Below are 16894 nucleotides of genomic sequence, written 5' to 3' on the forward strand. Positions count from 1 at the left end.
TCTTGCTGTTATACCACACATCTCTAATAGAAGCTAAAGGCCACGCTATTACTTATTGTGATGGTGTTATCTCATATGACTGACTGACAGAAGACTTGGAAGAGGAGATAAAAGGATCATGAGATAGAGACATAACTGCTCTCTGCTTACAGAGTTTATCTCACAGGCAACACCTTTCTAGAATCTAGGTAAAATGTTGCAACTAAATTATTACTACATATTCATGTATTAATATTCAGATATAAGTGTGCATTTGAAGCAAATAACATTCTCGGTATACTGTACATTATATATAGAATTCAGAAAGCGAAAATATATCACTGAGGGTGGACATACTGTATCTCCAACATCTTACAAACTCAGTTATACTTGGCTGTGGCTGTGTCTACTTCTTGTCTGATTATAAACTGCTTTAACTTTTAATATAATTTAATAATTCTCCTTATGCACTAAACAATTAAGTTTTACATAGACCTGAGCATTTATTTACCTGTGGTACCAGTTTTTGATGATTTTGTTGTGTTTGTATTGGTAGCATTCTTGGTCTCTTTATCTTTCTCTTCTAACTTTGAAGGTTTGTGATCTTCATTTGAACTACTCTTTGGACCCTTCCCTACAGAATCTTTCTTTTTTGGGGCGACAGTCTTTAAACTCTTCTCTAATGTTTCTTTGATGGGTCCAGGCTTTGGTGAAGCAGCTGAAATCTTTGATTTACTATCACTTTTCCTAGCAGGTGAAGACGATTTGGTCTTGCTTCCAACTTTCTTGGTTTTTCCTTTTTCTTTTATGTCCTTTTTCAAAGGCTTGCCTAAACTCTGATCTACAGGCATTGTTTCTGGGTCCATCATTGAGACATCAGGGTGCCTGGGAGATGGGCTTGGATCATGCATGGGAATTGGAGGAGGGTCCATATGTTTGTAAGTTACTGTTTTATCAGTAGGGATGGTTTCAGATTCATCTTCAGAATCTATGTTTGCATCTGCTGTTATAGAAGGACATTCCTCAGTCTCTGGTGGAACATCTGAATCTGTCTGAGATGGGGCAGACTCACTAACCGAGGTTGGGGGAGTTTCATCACACTGGCGGGCTTTCTGTCTTCCTCCAGAAGGCGGTTGCTCTCCTCCAAATTGGGTTAATGGCTTTTCTTGTTCCTGAGATTGTTCCTCACTTGCAAACCATTCCAGAGGATTTGGGTTAATGAAAGAAGGTGACAGTTCTGTTTTTGGGTGCTTATATTCGCATGCAGAGACAAGGCAAAGGTCCACCTCTTGTCTATTTTCAGCAAAGGGTGACTTGTCAGATACAGAAAATCTATCATGTGTTTCCCTAGAATAGCAATAAGCATCACATACGTTATCCCTGTCATCTAGGTCTGCTGCATAAGCAAATGGGTTTGTGTTGTGCAGAACTGATGGCTCCTTAACTGCTGAGTTTAGAGCTCTAGTCTGAAAGCTATATGGTTCATCTGAGGAAACTGGAAGATATGTGGCTGCTGAGCTATGATCAGTTGAAGGCCCCTTGGTTATACATGGAGGGTATACTAAACCAGGTGATTGCCGCACTGAAGATGGTGTTGGCGTTGATGGAGAAACATCTGTTTCAGGAGAAAGCTTTCCTTCCATGAAAAACTCTTGCTCAAGTATTGGTGGAGAGTAGAGTGGCATGTCTGAGTTTTCAACCACATCTTTCAAAGAATCTTCCTCTTTTAAAGGGGAAGACACTTGTGAAGGTGTGTGAGCAGAAGATGTAGAAGGAGAAGCCTCTACCTGAGATTCAGCAACTACTTTTTCTTGACCTTTGTCTACAGAAAAGTACCCATTGTCAACTGAAATCTTATTGCCAAAATAAGAATCATGTTGGTCAGAGGGACTGTATTCAACTTCAGTGGGTCCATTTTCTGATATATGCAACATACCGGAGGCTACCACAGGATGCTCTGGAGATTGTCTACTAAAATCCATTGCAAAAGATTGTTCTGGTGATTCCTGACTGAACTCCATTGTGGATTGCTCAGGTGACCGCTGCTCTTGTAGTGATGATGTGGATTTTCCTGTTCTGGGTGAGAAATCTGGTGGAGATATAGACATTGGACGGGGGCATTCCTCCCTGGATGGTGATATTTCTGTTTCTTGAAATATGGTAGGTGTCTGAACAACAGAGACTGAGAGGGAGTCATCTACTTCAGTGGAATGGGGTGAACCAACTTCAGCATGAAGAGAAGGAGACACATCATCTGTGGTTGGTTCCGGGAATGAACTAGTAGCAACAGAGGCTGTGGAAACTGAGGCAACACCTTCTATGTGAGAATATGTGTCTTCTGCTACAGCTTCATCTACAGGAGTGGCAGATTTATCAGATGCAGTGCCTTCAGAAATTGACATTTTTGTGTCCTCTTTAAACAAGATAAATGGGTTAGTATTTATTTGAGTTGGTGAAAATTCCCCTGCAAGCTTTCCTCCTTCTGATACACGAGATGATCCACTCTTAATTTCAAAATTACTTGTTTCTGCACCAAATGCTTTGCTTGATGAAAACTCACTCTTTTTATCATGTTCTTGGGCAGTAGAATGAGACAACATTTCAGATACTGGACTAGTCTGCGAAGGAGAATGTTCTTCATCCACTATACTACCATGCCCAGATGATGTTTTAAGATTAGTAGATAAAAACATGTCATAGGGTGTTTCTGATCCTATCAAAGGTGGGCTGCGTAATGGGGATAAAACTTTCTCGATAGGAGATTCTGAATCTGGCACTGGCTCATCCATAGGACTTATTCTAGGGCTTCCACTCTTTTCTTTATCTTCATAAAATTCAAACACAACAGCGACAGGAGTCTTTTCTAAAGAGCCTCTAGCTAGAATTGCAGCTTTTTCATCACTTGGTGACTGATGGTACGGAGTGTGACCAGCACTTCCAGCTGCAGACTGAGAAGGAGATGCTACTTCCAAAGTTTTGTCGTCTGGGCTAGGACACTGTTCCATTATTTCTTGCACTTCATCATGCAATGGTGGTAAGACACCAAGCTCAGATGTTTTAATTTCATTAGGTGTAAGATCGAAATTAACACTTTTTTCACTTAAAGGTGTTTTAGATATTGGTGATGGAGGCACTGGACTCTTACTTGGGCTTAGTGTTTCTTGAGGCTCATAATCATCTTGTATTTCCAGGTTTGAGGAACCTTTTAAATCAATGTTTCCATGCACATATGCTTCCCGTAATGCTGATTTGCTGAATTTGTCTTCCTCTAGGGATGATGGTGGTGAAATTGTTGAAGCTGAAGCATTGTATTCTTTGCCATCAGTTGCATCTGTATTTGAGACATCAGACAACCCGTTCAGAGCATCAGGTAGTGGAGATTCTCTAGTTTTATTATATTCCTGGGAATACAAATTAGCTTCATATTTAGAAATATTGACATATTCCTGAGATGGTGACTCACTTTCCTCATTGTTTGTCTCATCACTCATTATATCTCTAGGTGTAGACATCTCATCCATTGGTGTTGGTTCACTAGATATTTCAATGGTTGACTGAGTAAATCCAGAATTAGCAGTAAATTCCTCAGGCTGATCTTCTCTATTTTCTTCATCAGACACAGTTGCTTCACTTTCAGAGCCACCAGGTAAGGTTTCATCATGAATAGAAGCACCTGGCTCTACAGCTGGTGACTGAGGTTCAGAGGTCTTAGATGGTGTAGAAGACAATATATATTTATCTTCAGTATCACTAATAATCTCTTTTGTACCAGTAATATAATGGTCGTCTGCTTCCAACTTTTCTGTTTCCTGATCATCATCATCCTTTGCATCATCTGTTTTGTCTTCATCTACCTCTTCCTCTGTTTCTTCAGCTTCTCCCTTTTCAACACCTTCATCAATATCTTCCTCGCCTTGTTCATCTGCTGCCTCCAAATCAGCAATGTTTTCATGGCTGTCATGTTTGCCTTTGAAATGTTTAAATGCATGAATATCGATCTCTTCTTCAGTTTCAACTAACTCGCCTGCTGGGTGTTTTCCCATTGAGACTGTTTCTTCAGTGTATTCTACTTGTTCCTCAACATCTTCTGTTTCTGCTTTTTCTTCATAGTCACCAGCTTCAGATGACTCCTCAAACCCTGTCCCTTCATCTTCAAATTTATCATTTTCATCCACCCTGTGTTTCTCAATTATTTCCAATTCTTCTGGTGTTTGTTCACATTCACCTTCTGTGGTAGTTATACCTTCATCTGGTGAATCTGAAGGTTCTTCGCTGCTTGTGTTGTCTTTCTTTATAACATAAGAGTCGGTCTGTAATATAACCACTTCATCTCTTGGCGAAAGTGCCTGTAGTTTAGGCTTAATTTCCTCATTTAATATGACTACTTCTTCTTCTCTGAGATCTTCAAAGTCTTTTGTTAAGTCTTCTGGTGATGACATGAGAGATCTTTCTGCCACTAGATCTGCTACATTTCCAGTAGCTGCAGTTAAAGCTGTAACAGAAGCTGCTGCAGCAACAGCTGCAGTGGCAGCAACTGCACCTACAGCTGCCAAAGGCTTTTTCTCACTAACTTTCTTGGTTACCTTTGCCTTTTCCTTTGTTTTGCCTGTAGTTGCAGATTCCTTTTTAGCAGGCTCATCTTTCTTTTGAACTTTTGCTTTAACAGCAGGCTTTTTAGAGTCAGAAGGAGTTGCTGATAATTTCTTTGCCTCTTTAGCGGGTTTCTTAACTTCTTTTTTTAAATCCTTTTCTTTATCGTCTTTCTTAACTTCTTTTTTTGCTTCTTTGGAAGGGGTTTCTTTCTTCACTTCTTTCTGTGGTGTTTCTCTTTTAACTTCTTTCTTCAAGTCTTTTTTCTCTTCCTTCTTTATATCTTTTTTTATCTCCTTTTTTAATTTCTCTTCCTTAATCTCTTTTTTAGGTTTGTCTTCCTTAGCCTCTTTTTTCGGTTTTTCTTCTTTCTTTACTGGTGTTTTATCTTCCTTTTTAGGTGCATCCTTCTTTACTTTTTCTTTATCCTCTTTTACATCTTCAGATTTTGCTTTTACCTCCTTCTTCACTGTTTTCTCTTTTGCAACTTTAGGCTTCACATCAGCTTTTTGCTTCTCAACAACTTCTGGTTTAATGATCGGATCGTCTTTGATCAATACATTTTTCTCTGGTTTTGCTTCATTTTTCTGAGTCTTTTTCACAGAGACTTTTTCTTTGTTCTCCATTTTTTCAGCTTGTTCAATCTGGCCACTCTTTAAGGTATCAGGTAGCTCTTCTTTAGATTCTTTCTTAACTGTTTTGCTGGATGTTGTTTTTGTGGACATTTTTAGGCTCTCTTTGCTTTCTGCTCTCTGTTTCATCTTTGCTTGTTTTACTGCAGGGCTTGAAATATTGTCACTCAGGTCCTTTTGAGTGATCACAGGCTGCTTCAGAAAGTCTAGATATTTGAGCTTTTCAAGGCCTTCCAGTATTTGGTATTGTGTTGTATTTCCTGGAAACAGAGCTCTTACTATTTTCTCTGAAGGGTTTGATGGATGCCATACAATAAGAGAGGAAATAGAAGTTAAATAATTAACAGGAACTTCAACTTCCTGACCATTAGGAAGTAGTAGGCCAGCTTTCTCTTTACTGCTGCCTGACCACTGCTGCATGAAGTACTGAGTCTCCTTGCTTCCTTTTACTGGATTCAATACATACATCTCGAGTTTTCCTACGCCCATTTTTTGAAATAAAATTATGGGTTCAATTGAATTTCCTACATTTCTGAATAAAGGTTCAGGCTTCATGGACAATTTATTTAAGTACTGAAGTGTAAAACAAGCTTCTTCTATGCTTCTCCTTACTTTAAAGTTGGGTTCTGGGTTTTTGAGATTGTCAGGAACATTGAGAAACACAACTCCAAGGTCTGGAGAAATAAGGTTTTTCATCCAGTCACTGTTAGCAGTTGACCCTTGAGACTGTTCTTCTTCCAGTTCAGCCATTTTCCTCTGGAGCATACTATTAATACCTGGCAGATTGTCATCTCCAATATGGGTGAGTAATATAGAATCCACCCGGTCTAAGTGTCTAATGAGCTTCCAGAAACAAGATTTCCTCTCCGATCCACCATTAATGAGCATATTAAATCCATTTACTGCAAACAAAGCAGAATCTCCCCTTCCTCCTGGAAAAATATAGCAACATGGCTTTGAAAGCTTTAGGAAGCCTCCTGATGTTGGTGGCTCCAGAATGTCAAATGGGGAAGGTATTTCTACAGATTCAGACAGGTATTCTGTAAATTCAGAAAGTCCTTCCATTTCGGGCAAAATTGAAGAGGAATTGAGTTTGATGTTTATGAAATCTTGAAGGTTGTGTCTCTCTAGATTAGAATTTTTCCAGTGCCCTTCTTCAGGACAAAACAATGTAAGGCTTGCCTTATTTGCAGGGTGATTATTGCTCAACAGTTCACCAATCTAGAGTTTGAAACAGAAAAAAACACATTTCCTATGTTAGTATAGAGAAAAGCAGATTCTATGAATACACAGCATACTACATTCCACTTTGATGTAGGCTGACACGCCTGCTTCCTGTCAGCAACAACATAAGACTGGTGACGGGATGCAAGTCAGTACCAATTTATAGCCGTCACATATATGTAAACATACTTTTCACGCCTGCTTCCTGTCAGCAACAACATAAGACTGGTGACGGGATGCAAGTCAGTACCAATTTATAGCCGTCACATATATGTAAACATACTTTTCACGCCTGCTTCCTGTCAGCAACAACATAAGACTGGTGACGGGATGCAAGTCAGTACCAATTTATAGCCGTCACATATATGTAAACATACTCTTCACGCCTGCTTCCTGTCAGCAACAACATAAGACTGGTGACGGGATGCAAGTCAGTACCAATTTATAGCCGTCGCATATATGTAAACATACTTTTAAATCTTGTGCAAGCGAGACAATGTGCACTCTCTAAAATTGGGGGTTTATCATGCTACAAGGGTTTTTAGTTTTTGTGCATTTGGGACAATGTGTATCCTAAAAAAAGGGGGTATGAACATGCTACCCAGTCCCTTTTCCTCCTTTACAAACATTCCTTCAATGTTGCGCAGGCCTGATTTTAAAAGGCCACCCATTAGCAGGACACATAACCCAACTGCCCTGGAACTTAGACAAAAGCCCTGTTCATGTGACCCTGGCACTATCCTCCCAATTTGGGACGGTTCCACCTAAATCAGGATATTTGGAAGGTATGTCTAAAGAGGCTTCCATCCTTCAGTCTTTAAATAATCAGACTTTTATAACTTTTACTATAAAGACAAAAGACAATGCAAGGCAATATTTAAATATGCCAGAGAAAATACAGGAACAGATAGTCAGGATAATGCCTGGCCCATGGTGCCTGTCTCATACCTCCTGATCTGTGAAGATTTCAATGAAATTTTGGAAAGAGAAGGATCCAGACTGAAGAATAAGTTCTCCTGTGTTTTCAAAGCATTGTCCAGTCAACACTAGAAGTTTGTGTCGTGCAGCATCTGTGATCATCAAGCGTACCTACGGTGACAGCACAAACATCCACAGTTCATCAAATACTGGAAGACATAGGCATTTACATAGTGCAGCATTATTAAGTGTATTATATCCTTGGAATGGCTGTAGACTATTGCTTGAAACTATTATTTTCAGCAGTTACCTCAAACAGACCAGAAGTTTATCTCTGCGCATCAGTCAAAGAAGAGATTTCCAAATCCACAATTCTGCAGCACTAATGCAAAGTTCTGGTTCTGTAAATCATTATAATGATGATGTTGAAGGGGAGGCAGAGCCAAAAGGGGCAGAACCAATTTACTTACAGTTGGATAAACATAAATACAGATAGTAGGATGATGATAATGGATAAGTTACATTATGTGCAATTTGCTCCAATTAGAGGTCTGAGTGGAACAAAACAAACTGGGAATTCCGCACACAACACAAAATATTCTACAGCCATATGATAAACAGGTAAATGTTTTGCTGGTAGTTTTTGAGAATTTTGCTCATCTCTAAACTTTCCAAAACACCATGGTTCACAATCTTTTGTGGCCACGCCATATTTACATTATGTACTAAAGTTACCACAATGACAGACATCTCAAGAATCTTCTCTACATACATACTGTACAACTGTAACTGAATGTACATAATTTATTCAAGATACTACTAATAACTTACTTCTGTACTGACGGCTTCATCTGTAGGATTAAGTAACACAACTGTTTCTAAGACATCGCTCCTATGGTGCAGGATTTTTTGACCTACAGGAAATGAACAGAAATAGGAACATAAATACAAATACATTTGCAATAACATTGCTAAGCATAGTCAGACAAGCAAACCTATGATTTCTGCATTTTATGAAAATAAGCGAAGACTGATTGCTATACTAGGACCATGCATGCATACATATTCATATCAAGTCAATTGGGATGTACCCTGATGTATATTCAGATAAAACAAATTCCACCTTTACTTCCTTTCAGTGCTAACATAAGATTAAAAAAAACTTATAGCAACCAATCCCTAATTATCCATTTACTTTAGGTACCCCAAGGACTGGATTTCTGGAAATGAAGCATTGTGAGCTGAATATCTGTAGTGGAAGAAATGGGGACTACTTTGTGCAAATTGGGACATGGCAGCACTTGCTTCGGAGATCAGCAGTAGTCCCAAGCCTTATGTTTTAATCATTCTAAACCAGACGTTTTACAAAGACATCCCACGGCACAGGCCCCATTGCAACCTATTTTGCAAAGATGCCTTACAGCATGGAAACACCATTTATAGCCACTTTGCTCATCACTCTGGTTACCTATAAGACACTTTATGCCTGGTTGGTTTTACTTTACTAAACAGTTAAATTTAACTGCGAAAAATCTGCAGAAATCCCAGGACTTTCCAAATCCCACATTTGGCTGTTTGAGTTATTTTACTTAATGTTTTTCCTTAATTTACTAATAATGATTTTCAGATTGCCAAGTGTCATGTAAATACTGCGGCAACGACACTCATATGATTTATGAAATTTATATTATTACTAAGTATTGGAGAGTAATAAAGTGGAGGGAGATAAACTACCAACAAATGAGCTCCTGTCATTTGTCAAATGCAGCCTGTAACATGGCAGATAGGAGCTGATTGGTTGGTGCTTCATCTCTCTCCACTTTATCACTCTGCAAGGCTAAATACATCTCCCCATAGTGACCAGATAGTCTTTCGAAACACATTCTTCATAGCATAGTATTTGTCTGTACCTCTCCACACATGACAAAATGCACGTTTTACAATTGCATTTAAGACACTAATTGTGCGCAACTCTGAAAACGTGGGCCTATATTGTGAACTTCCCTTTTACTGTAGGTCCCAGAAATGTGACACATTGGCAGTTCGGGTCCCAGAAATGTGACACACTTACTCTCACAAGGGCCACAGCAAAATGGCACTCAGAACTCTGGCCCCAGAAAAGTAGCACACTAACACTTCAGACAAAAAAAAAAAATGGCACTCATGCTTGGGACCCAGAAATATGCCACACTGTCACATCAGTACCCAGAAACATGACACACTGGCACAACAAAATTGCAATGATAGTTGCTGTTTCGGGTAAATAAACAAAAAATGATGGTAGCCTCTGGCCTAACATAAGTCAAAGGACAGAGCAGGAGAGGCAGATATGTAAAGCTGGGGTAACTGCTTACATTGCCAGTCAGAGTGTTTCGTTACAGTAAATGATAACTGTCAGCCCTAGATATTGAATGTACTGCACATATTTCCACTCTATTCGGCAAATACACACCTGAGCATATTCTAACTGCACATTTACAGGCCTATCCTAGGACATTACAGAAGCTTTCATTTTCTCTGTGATTAAGTGGGAGATACAATTAGGTGACAGAATAAAATCCGTTGAGTAACATCCAAGTGATTGTTCAGGGTGAGATATTTTCCACTGTAATGCAGACAAAAGAACAAGAGGAGCATGAACTGAACTGTTATTAGAACCTGGATGACTAAGTGCTGTGCCTGCATCCAATTAAAGGTGAGAGAGAAAGCGAACGATCGGCCAAGTGACTTCAAGAAGAGTTTGCAGAAGATAATTAAAAAACAAAAGCCTAAATCTACTGACTTTTGTATCTGCTATTTGACTTTATATATACTGTAACAAAGCCTATGTGTAACTGCAGTAAATACATTTCCTAGCTAACTAAATCTATCCTGTACGCCAGTGGTTTCCAAACTTTTTTGAATCATGGCGCCCTAGAATATCAGAATTTTTTTCATGGCACCCCATGGCCAAAAATTTCTTATTGAGAAATTTAGAAATAAATATTACATTAAGTAGATCGCGTTTATATGTCATCCTTAGGGTCAGTTGAGTGGTGAGGGACAAGATTTGCTTCTGTTTGTCCACATATTTTATGACTGGCAGCCGTCAGCACTGGTTTTGCCTATTATATTGACCATGAATAATTTGAATTGGTCCTGGACCACCAACCCATGGCACCCCTGCAAGTGTCCCGAGGCACCCCAGGGAGCCACGGCACAATTTGGGAACCTCTGCTGTACGCAATGTGTCCAAGCCTTTTCTGGCCTAGAAGTTACTATTTTTAAAGGCGGAAGTTCTACAACTTGCATTACGTAGACTGTGGACAGTGGACTAGCTAAAGACCAGCTGAAGACTAGGTTAGTACAATATGTACTGACTGGCAGATTCACAGAGAAAACAGTGATGTCTCTGTAAGTCCGCAGCATGGGAAAAATACAGGATCTCAAATAGGGATCAGTGATCTCTTTGTAGACCTGCTGCTGGTGCATTGCACTTGGTGGTCTTTCTAAAGCAGATAACAGAGCAGGGATGAAGGACCATAGGGCCCGAATCGGAACTGTACGCAAACCTGATGGCTTACATAAATATCTGATGGTTTGTGGGTCTGCGCAGGGACAAGATCTGTTCTGCGCATATGCAGGTCTTACGAGATCACTTGCAGACCCCCTCTTAGCTGCAGCATGATTCTCATGCTGTGGTGTTTGGGGGCAGGAACGGCAACCAAGCAGTTATTCAAAATGGGGGCACGTCACCCCATTTTATATGCATGCCAGGCCTTTAGGCTGTGTTGTCAGAGGAAGACTTCTTGGATCTGGCTGTTTGGATCCGATGGGCAGGCTTACTGAGGCCTGCTACCAACACGAGTCACAACCGATAGTCTCAATGGTGATTCAATGCTGCATACATAGGGAAAATTGATCCCTTTATAACATTTCATCCATCCTCCATTCAGCTGTCAAAAACAGAATCATCTTCAGAACGGACTTCTTGCACCAGCCTCCCGCACACAGCCTCCCGCAGACAGTGGGCTGTTGACGTGATGCATGGTGAATCACATCGTGGCCCCTCCCCCTGCCTCACATTGCCTGTAATCTCTGCATTGAGTAGCCGGGGCGGGTCCGCAATGACACAATTTTACGGACACGCATCCGCTCCGCCCCTATCCCAGCATCACCTCCCCTCCATCACGCCCCCAATATAACATAGCACGGCCCCCAGCCATACCAAGCTGGCTGCCTCCTGGAGAAGGCAGCCAGAATATCGGCAAGTATGCACCAATGGGATGCGGTTATGTCACTATACCTACGCCGGAATCCCGCCGGGTGGAAAGCTAGACAGGGACTATTCCTACTCATGGGTGTCCATGACACCTGTTGAGCTCGCTCCCCCGCCACCAATCTAAACATCAGGATCCCGGCATCAGTATGGTGACCGGCGATATCCCAACTGCCGGTCATCCATACCCAACCCCGCACCAACACGTACAACTACTGGCATGCATATCATTATACGAACACACCCTAATTGTACGTGCCTTGTGTTTCTCTCTCTACTCATAATGTTATTCTACAGTATAACACTGATCAACACTCATTTTATTGCCAATCACCTTAGAGAGATTTTGGTTTAACTTTGCATACATGATTCCGAATATGACAAAGGATTTGCTATATTGGACCCAATTCTTGAGATACACGGATGAGAAACAAGAAAACGATAATAGACAATGCGAACTAATCAAATGCCAAGTAAACTAACAGTTGGCGATCACTTATATTCGGAGGGAGAATATTCTAGAACTGGGGTTCTTAAACTCAGTACTCAGGACTCCACGCAGTTCACGTTTTCTATGTCACCTAGCTGGGCACAGGTGTATGACCAACTGTCAAAGATCCACAGGTGACCTGGAAAACATGAACTGGATGGGGTCCTGAGGACCATGTTTGAGAGCCACTGTTCTAGAATGATTACAAAATAAACACCTAGAATATTTGTTCCTCTTGCTCTAATTCTGATAAATTCTCATATACGCGCATTATGGCTAAGTTCCCTATTAATAATTGAGGGTATCTATTACAAAGGCAATTTGAAAAAATGACTTTCGTTTTTTAATTCAGCAACCCCAAAATCCCCTAAATTCATCCAAATATCCTTGGCAACTTGACAACAGGTGGACTATAGGAAATTAATACTTTAGGTTGTATTCTAAATGATGGGACACCTGTGCTTTCTCCATAGTTACTGGCAGCAAGCATTCTATCATTGTCTATGGATTTTTTGTTCCTTTGGAGCCTGGTATTTCATTACACAACAGCCTGGAAGCTATGTGAGAGCTACCACTCACATTGATAAATAGTTATAGTTATTTTTAAATTGTATTTAAGCACAAAAACAGTGTTATAGGGAGATAATTGCTATATACATTTCTGCCAGTGTCTTATTTAGAAAGATGCATTTTCTTATCACATAATGGCCCTCATTCTGAGTTGTTCGCTCGTTGCCGAATTTCGCTATATTGCGATTAGTCGCTTACTGCGCATGCGCAATGTTCGCAGACCGCATGCGCTTAGTTATTTTACTCAAAAGTTAGGTATTTTACTCACGGCATTACGAGGATTTTTCTTCGTTCTGGTGATCGGAGTGTGATTGACAGGAAGTGGGTGTTTCTGGGCGGAAACTGGCCGTTTTATGGGTGTGTGTGAAAAAACGCTGCCATTTCTGGGAAAAACGCGGGAGTGGCTGGAGAAACGGGGGAGTGACTGGGCGAACGCTGGGTGTGTTTGTGACGTCAAACCAGGAACGAAACTGACTGAACTGATCGCAATGGCTGAGTAAGTCTGGAGCTACTCAGAAACTGCTAAGAAATTTCTATTTGCAATTTTGCGAATCTTTCGTTCGCAATTCTGCTAAGCTAAGATACACTCCCAGAGGGCGGCGGCTTAGCGTGTGCAATGCTGCTAAAAGCAGCTAGCGAGCGAACAACTCGGAATGAGGGCCAATGAGAGATCCATGGAAATAATGCTTTTCTGACACCTTTTCTGTTGAAGGAAGATGATGTACGCACTGAATAGAACATATTCTCTTTTGTTAAACACAAAGTGACACAAATTGGAGGTTTAAAAATGAAATTCCAATGACATTGCCAGAGCTGCAAAATGTATAGGAGGTATAAGTGCAGGAGGGATTGCAGATGTCTAGAATCATCACCTCTGCCTGATTAACTTATAAAGAAAAATTGTCATTTTGTATCAAAGCACAAAGCACTGACCCACTAGTTGTGACCATGGGTGTACAATGACTAGTATTGGACACATTCCATCGGCAAACACCCCCCTCCTCTCGGCTAGTGGCTCAAATAATGACAATAGCAATGGTATATACCGTATTTGCCGGCGTATAAGACGACTTTTTCCCCCTGAAAAACATGCCTCCAAGCGGGGGGTCGTCTTATACGCCGGGGGTCGTCTTATACGCCGGGCGGGAAGTCGCGCTGTCGGAAGTCGTGAAACAGGGGCGTGGCCTAGCATAAGGGGGCGTGGCCTCGCGGTCGGACCGCCGTTTTCAGCAATCCAGGGGGTTAAGAAGATGATGTTGGCTGCCCACCCCACTTCCCCCGTGAAGTGCCTCTATCTGTACGGTGAGTGTACGGCGCTGCCGGCGGGTGAAGCTGTGTGAAGTCCGGCTCCTACACGTGGCTTTGTTGATCCAGTGTTTATACTCTTGATTTGCCTGTCATACTCCTATGTTTGTGAGTATAAGTTTTATCTCTGTTTTACGGATCTATTAAAAGGTTATACACGAGGAGGTGGCGCCCGCTGTTTTTCTTCTAGTCTTCTACAGTGTGTTGCCAGAGTTCCTCTGGGTTGTGGGCTGCCTGCCTGTGTTCCTGAGAAATCAAATCAAATCTGATGTTCTTTTACGTTTTATTTGGTGTGTGGAAGGTGTGCGGAAGAGGGGGTAGTCTTATATGGCGAGTACATAACAAACTCTATATTTTGAGTGGAAATGTTGGGGGGTCGTCTTATACGCCCAGTCGTCTTATACGCCGGCAAATACGGTAATACAATTACTATAACTGCCACCACATCATGCTGTTTAAGAGACAGAGCAGAGCTGCTGCACATGCCCAGTGGTAGCCGCTTCTTGTACCAAGTTTGCAGTGTGTGTGGATCTGAGTCCTCAAGCAGTGCACTAAACAAGAGACCAGCTACCAGGATGAAGAGACAGGAGCCTTACCATGAGGTGGAAGAATGTGTGCTTCGAAAATGCAGTACAGATTCTATGATGTTTGTGTATTTATTTATTATGGTATGTTTACTCTTTCCTAATCATTTACTTATATTATTTAAATATACTTGATACAGCCTTTACTATAGACAATCTATAGTGTTAAATATTAATACTGTATTCTATACAGTATCCAGTGTATGAAAAGATCAATGTTTACATTAATGTCCAGGGTCGTTACTATGCTCTTCTACAGCTCCCCCAGACTCCCGCATTTGCTCCAATGTTCCGCAGAGTGGGAGGCTGGGGATTGCATTTGAAAACCCCCTCTATAAATCCTGCGTTTGCACCTGCATTTACTCACTCTGCCATGGACTTACTATTTCCATGAAAACAAAAGAACATGTGCATCACAATGCCAAAAGTAACATGTACGTACTTTGTGTATTTGGTCTGGCTTGACAGTGAAATACTGCAGTACTTACAAAATGAGAGGTTTCTTTTTATGTAAATTGCACTCTTTAATATGAAAATACATTCTCTCAGAAAAACATATGATAAATGGGACAGGCCACAGATAGATTTAGGGGGAGATGTATCACACCTTTGGGAAAGATAAAATGGAGAAGTTAGTTGCCCATAACAACCAATCAGATTCTGTCATTTCATAGAGTGTGCTAGATAAATGACAGAAGCTAATTGGTTTTTGCTCTTTTCCTACACTGGCTATATCCTGGAATTATTTGTGGATCTTTTGGGTGCGCTGAGAAATTGTAAACATTGACCAATTAGCAAAAGATGGAAAAAATGTGCCTTTGTAATTATAAAATGTGTAGAAAGTTATGAGCAGCTATATTTTGGCACAGGAGCTTTTAGTTAATTGCATTATGTTTTGTTATTTCTACAGTAATTGCTGAAGCAATGTGCATACCGTATGCAATATATTTTTATATTATACTTTTCTTAAACTATTTGGCTCTGGCAGATATTACTAAGGATGTATTCCTAAAACTTGAATACTGCAAAAGAAGTATTCCATAATCAAATAATAAGCTGAAACTAAAATAGCAAGAAAACAGAACATTCTAACTTGCCAACACACAACCATTAATCCGTATCGTCACCACTGCACAGTGCTCATTAAATTTATTGTTCATGGGTGATAATTTGCCTCTTCCTCTGCGCACAGTTACAAGTGTACAATAACACATACCATATAGCTGTTAATTAATGTGACTTTTATGGGCATCATGCATTTCACTTATTTATAACATAATTGCCATATTTGTTAAGGGCAACTGTGTTCGATATACAGTACCGTACCAAAAATAGCTCATGTTTATCTGAGTTTCTGGTCCCTCTGTTGTTGCTGCACAAGGAGATTACCATCTCATTACCATCTCATCTGCCCAACACCAGAATAATTCAAACCAGGCACTTGAACAAGACTTCACTCTATAAGAAAAGGTATTTCTAGAAAGTCTAACAACTCACTGTAGTAATAGTATACAAATCTGTGCATGGACTTTTACAGGGTTGCAAATTATTTGACTGTATCTATTTATAATCAGAAACGTTTCTCTATTGAGATTCATTATTTAATGAAGGGAATTAATTGGTATTCTGGACAAAAACATGAATCGCTAACATACTGTATTATAATAAAACAAACAACTGCCATAACTTGAAGCAACTTAATAAAACAAATGATAAGCTTATACCTTGGTTACAGTTGCAAGAAAGCTCAGCTGTTTTGGGATCCAGAAATATAACACATGGGGGGGGGGGGGGGGGGGGGGGATTCAATTGCTCTCGATGTCCACCCAGGCAGAATTGCAGTATCCGGCCAAGCACATTATCATTTATTATGGTAGCCAGAGTTTTTCTGTGCACATTTAAGATGAGTGTGGAAAAATGAGTGGAGGGAGTCTTTCTTCCCAACTGTTCCAGAGCCACTCCGCTGCACATCACTAGTAATTGAACCATCCTCATGCTGTTTATTCAACAGCAATTTATACCAATATTATGAGGTCTGACCATGACAAGGACAACCTGAGGGAATAGTGTGTAAACAACTGGATATATATATTGTACAAGGCTGGGGAAACCCAGTGGCTTACACATGCTTACTTGCAGCTAAGTTTGAAAGGTAATAGATTACAAATAGGTAGTAATCTTCCCCATAACATATTTCTGCTGACATGTATAATGTTTAGCCTTCCTGTATATGCATTATTTTCTCTTGTTGCTGTACCTTACATTGCTTATTTTGGATAGGGATTGTGGCATGAATGTAGTCGGTGATATATCTGAATCAGCATCTGAGTTATTGAGTCCACTT

General features: G+C 40.4%; 1 protein-coding gene across 1 annotated transcript in view; it reads right to left on the bottom strand.

Annotated features, from left to right (window-relative positions):
- The window catches only part of MAP1B (microtubule associated protein 1B), a 144144-nt gene that overhangs the window by 10043 nt on the left and 117207 nt on the right, over positions 1–16894 (bottom strand). The window contains exons 3-5 of the mRNA XM_063963883.1: positions 8175–8257; positions 7374–7514; positions 491–6422 (exon numbers count right to left, since the gene is read on the bottom strand). Coding sequence (XP_063819953.1) covers positions 491–6422; positions 7374–7514; positions 8175–8257 — 6156 coding nt within the window. The remainder of the gene's footprint in view (positions 1–490; positions 6423–7373; positions 7515–8174; positions 8258–16894) is intronic.

Source organism: Pseudophryne corroboree, chromosome 1, assembly GCF_028390025.1.
Source record: "Pseudophryne corroboree isolate aPseCor3 chromosome 1, aPseCor3.hap2, whole genome shotgun sequence".
In the NCBI taxonomy this organism is placed as follows: domain Eukaryota; kingdom Metazoa; phylum Chordata; class Amphibia; order Anura; family Myobatrachidae; genus Pseudophryne; species Pseudophryne corroboree.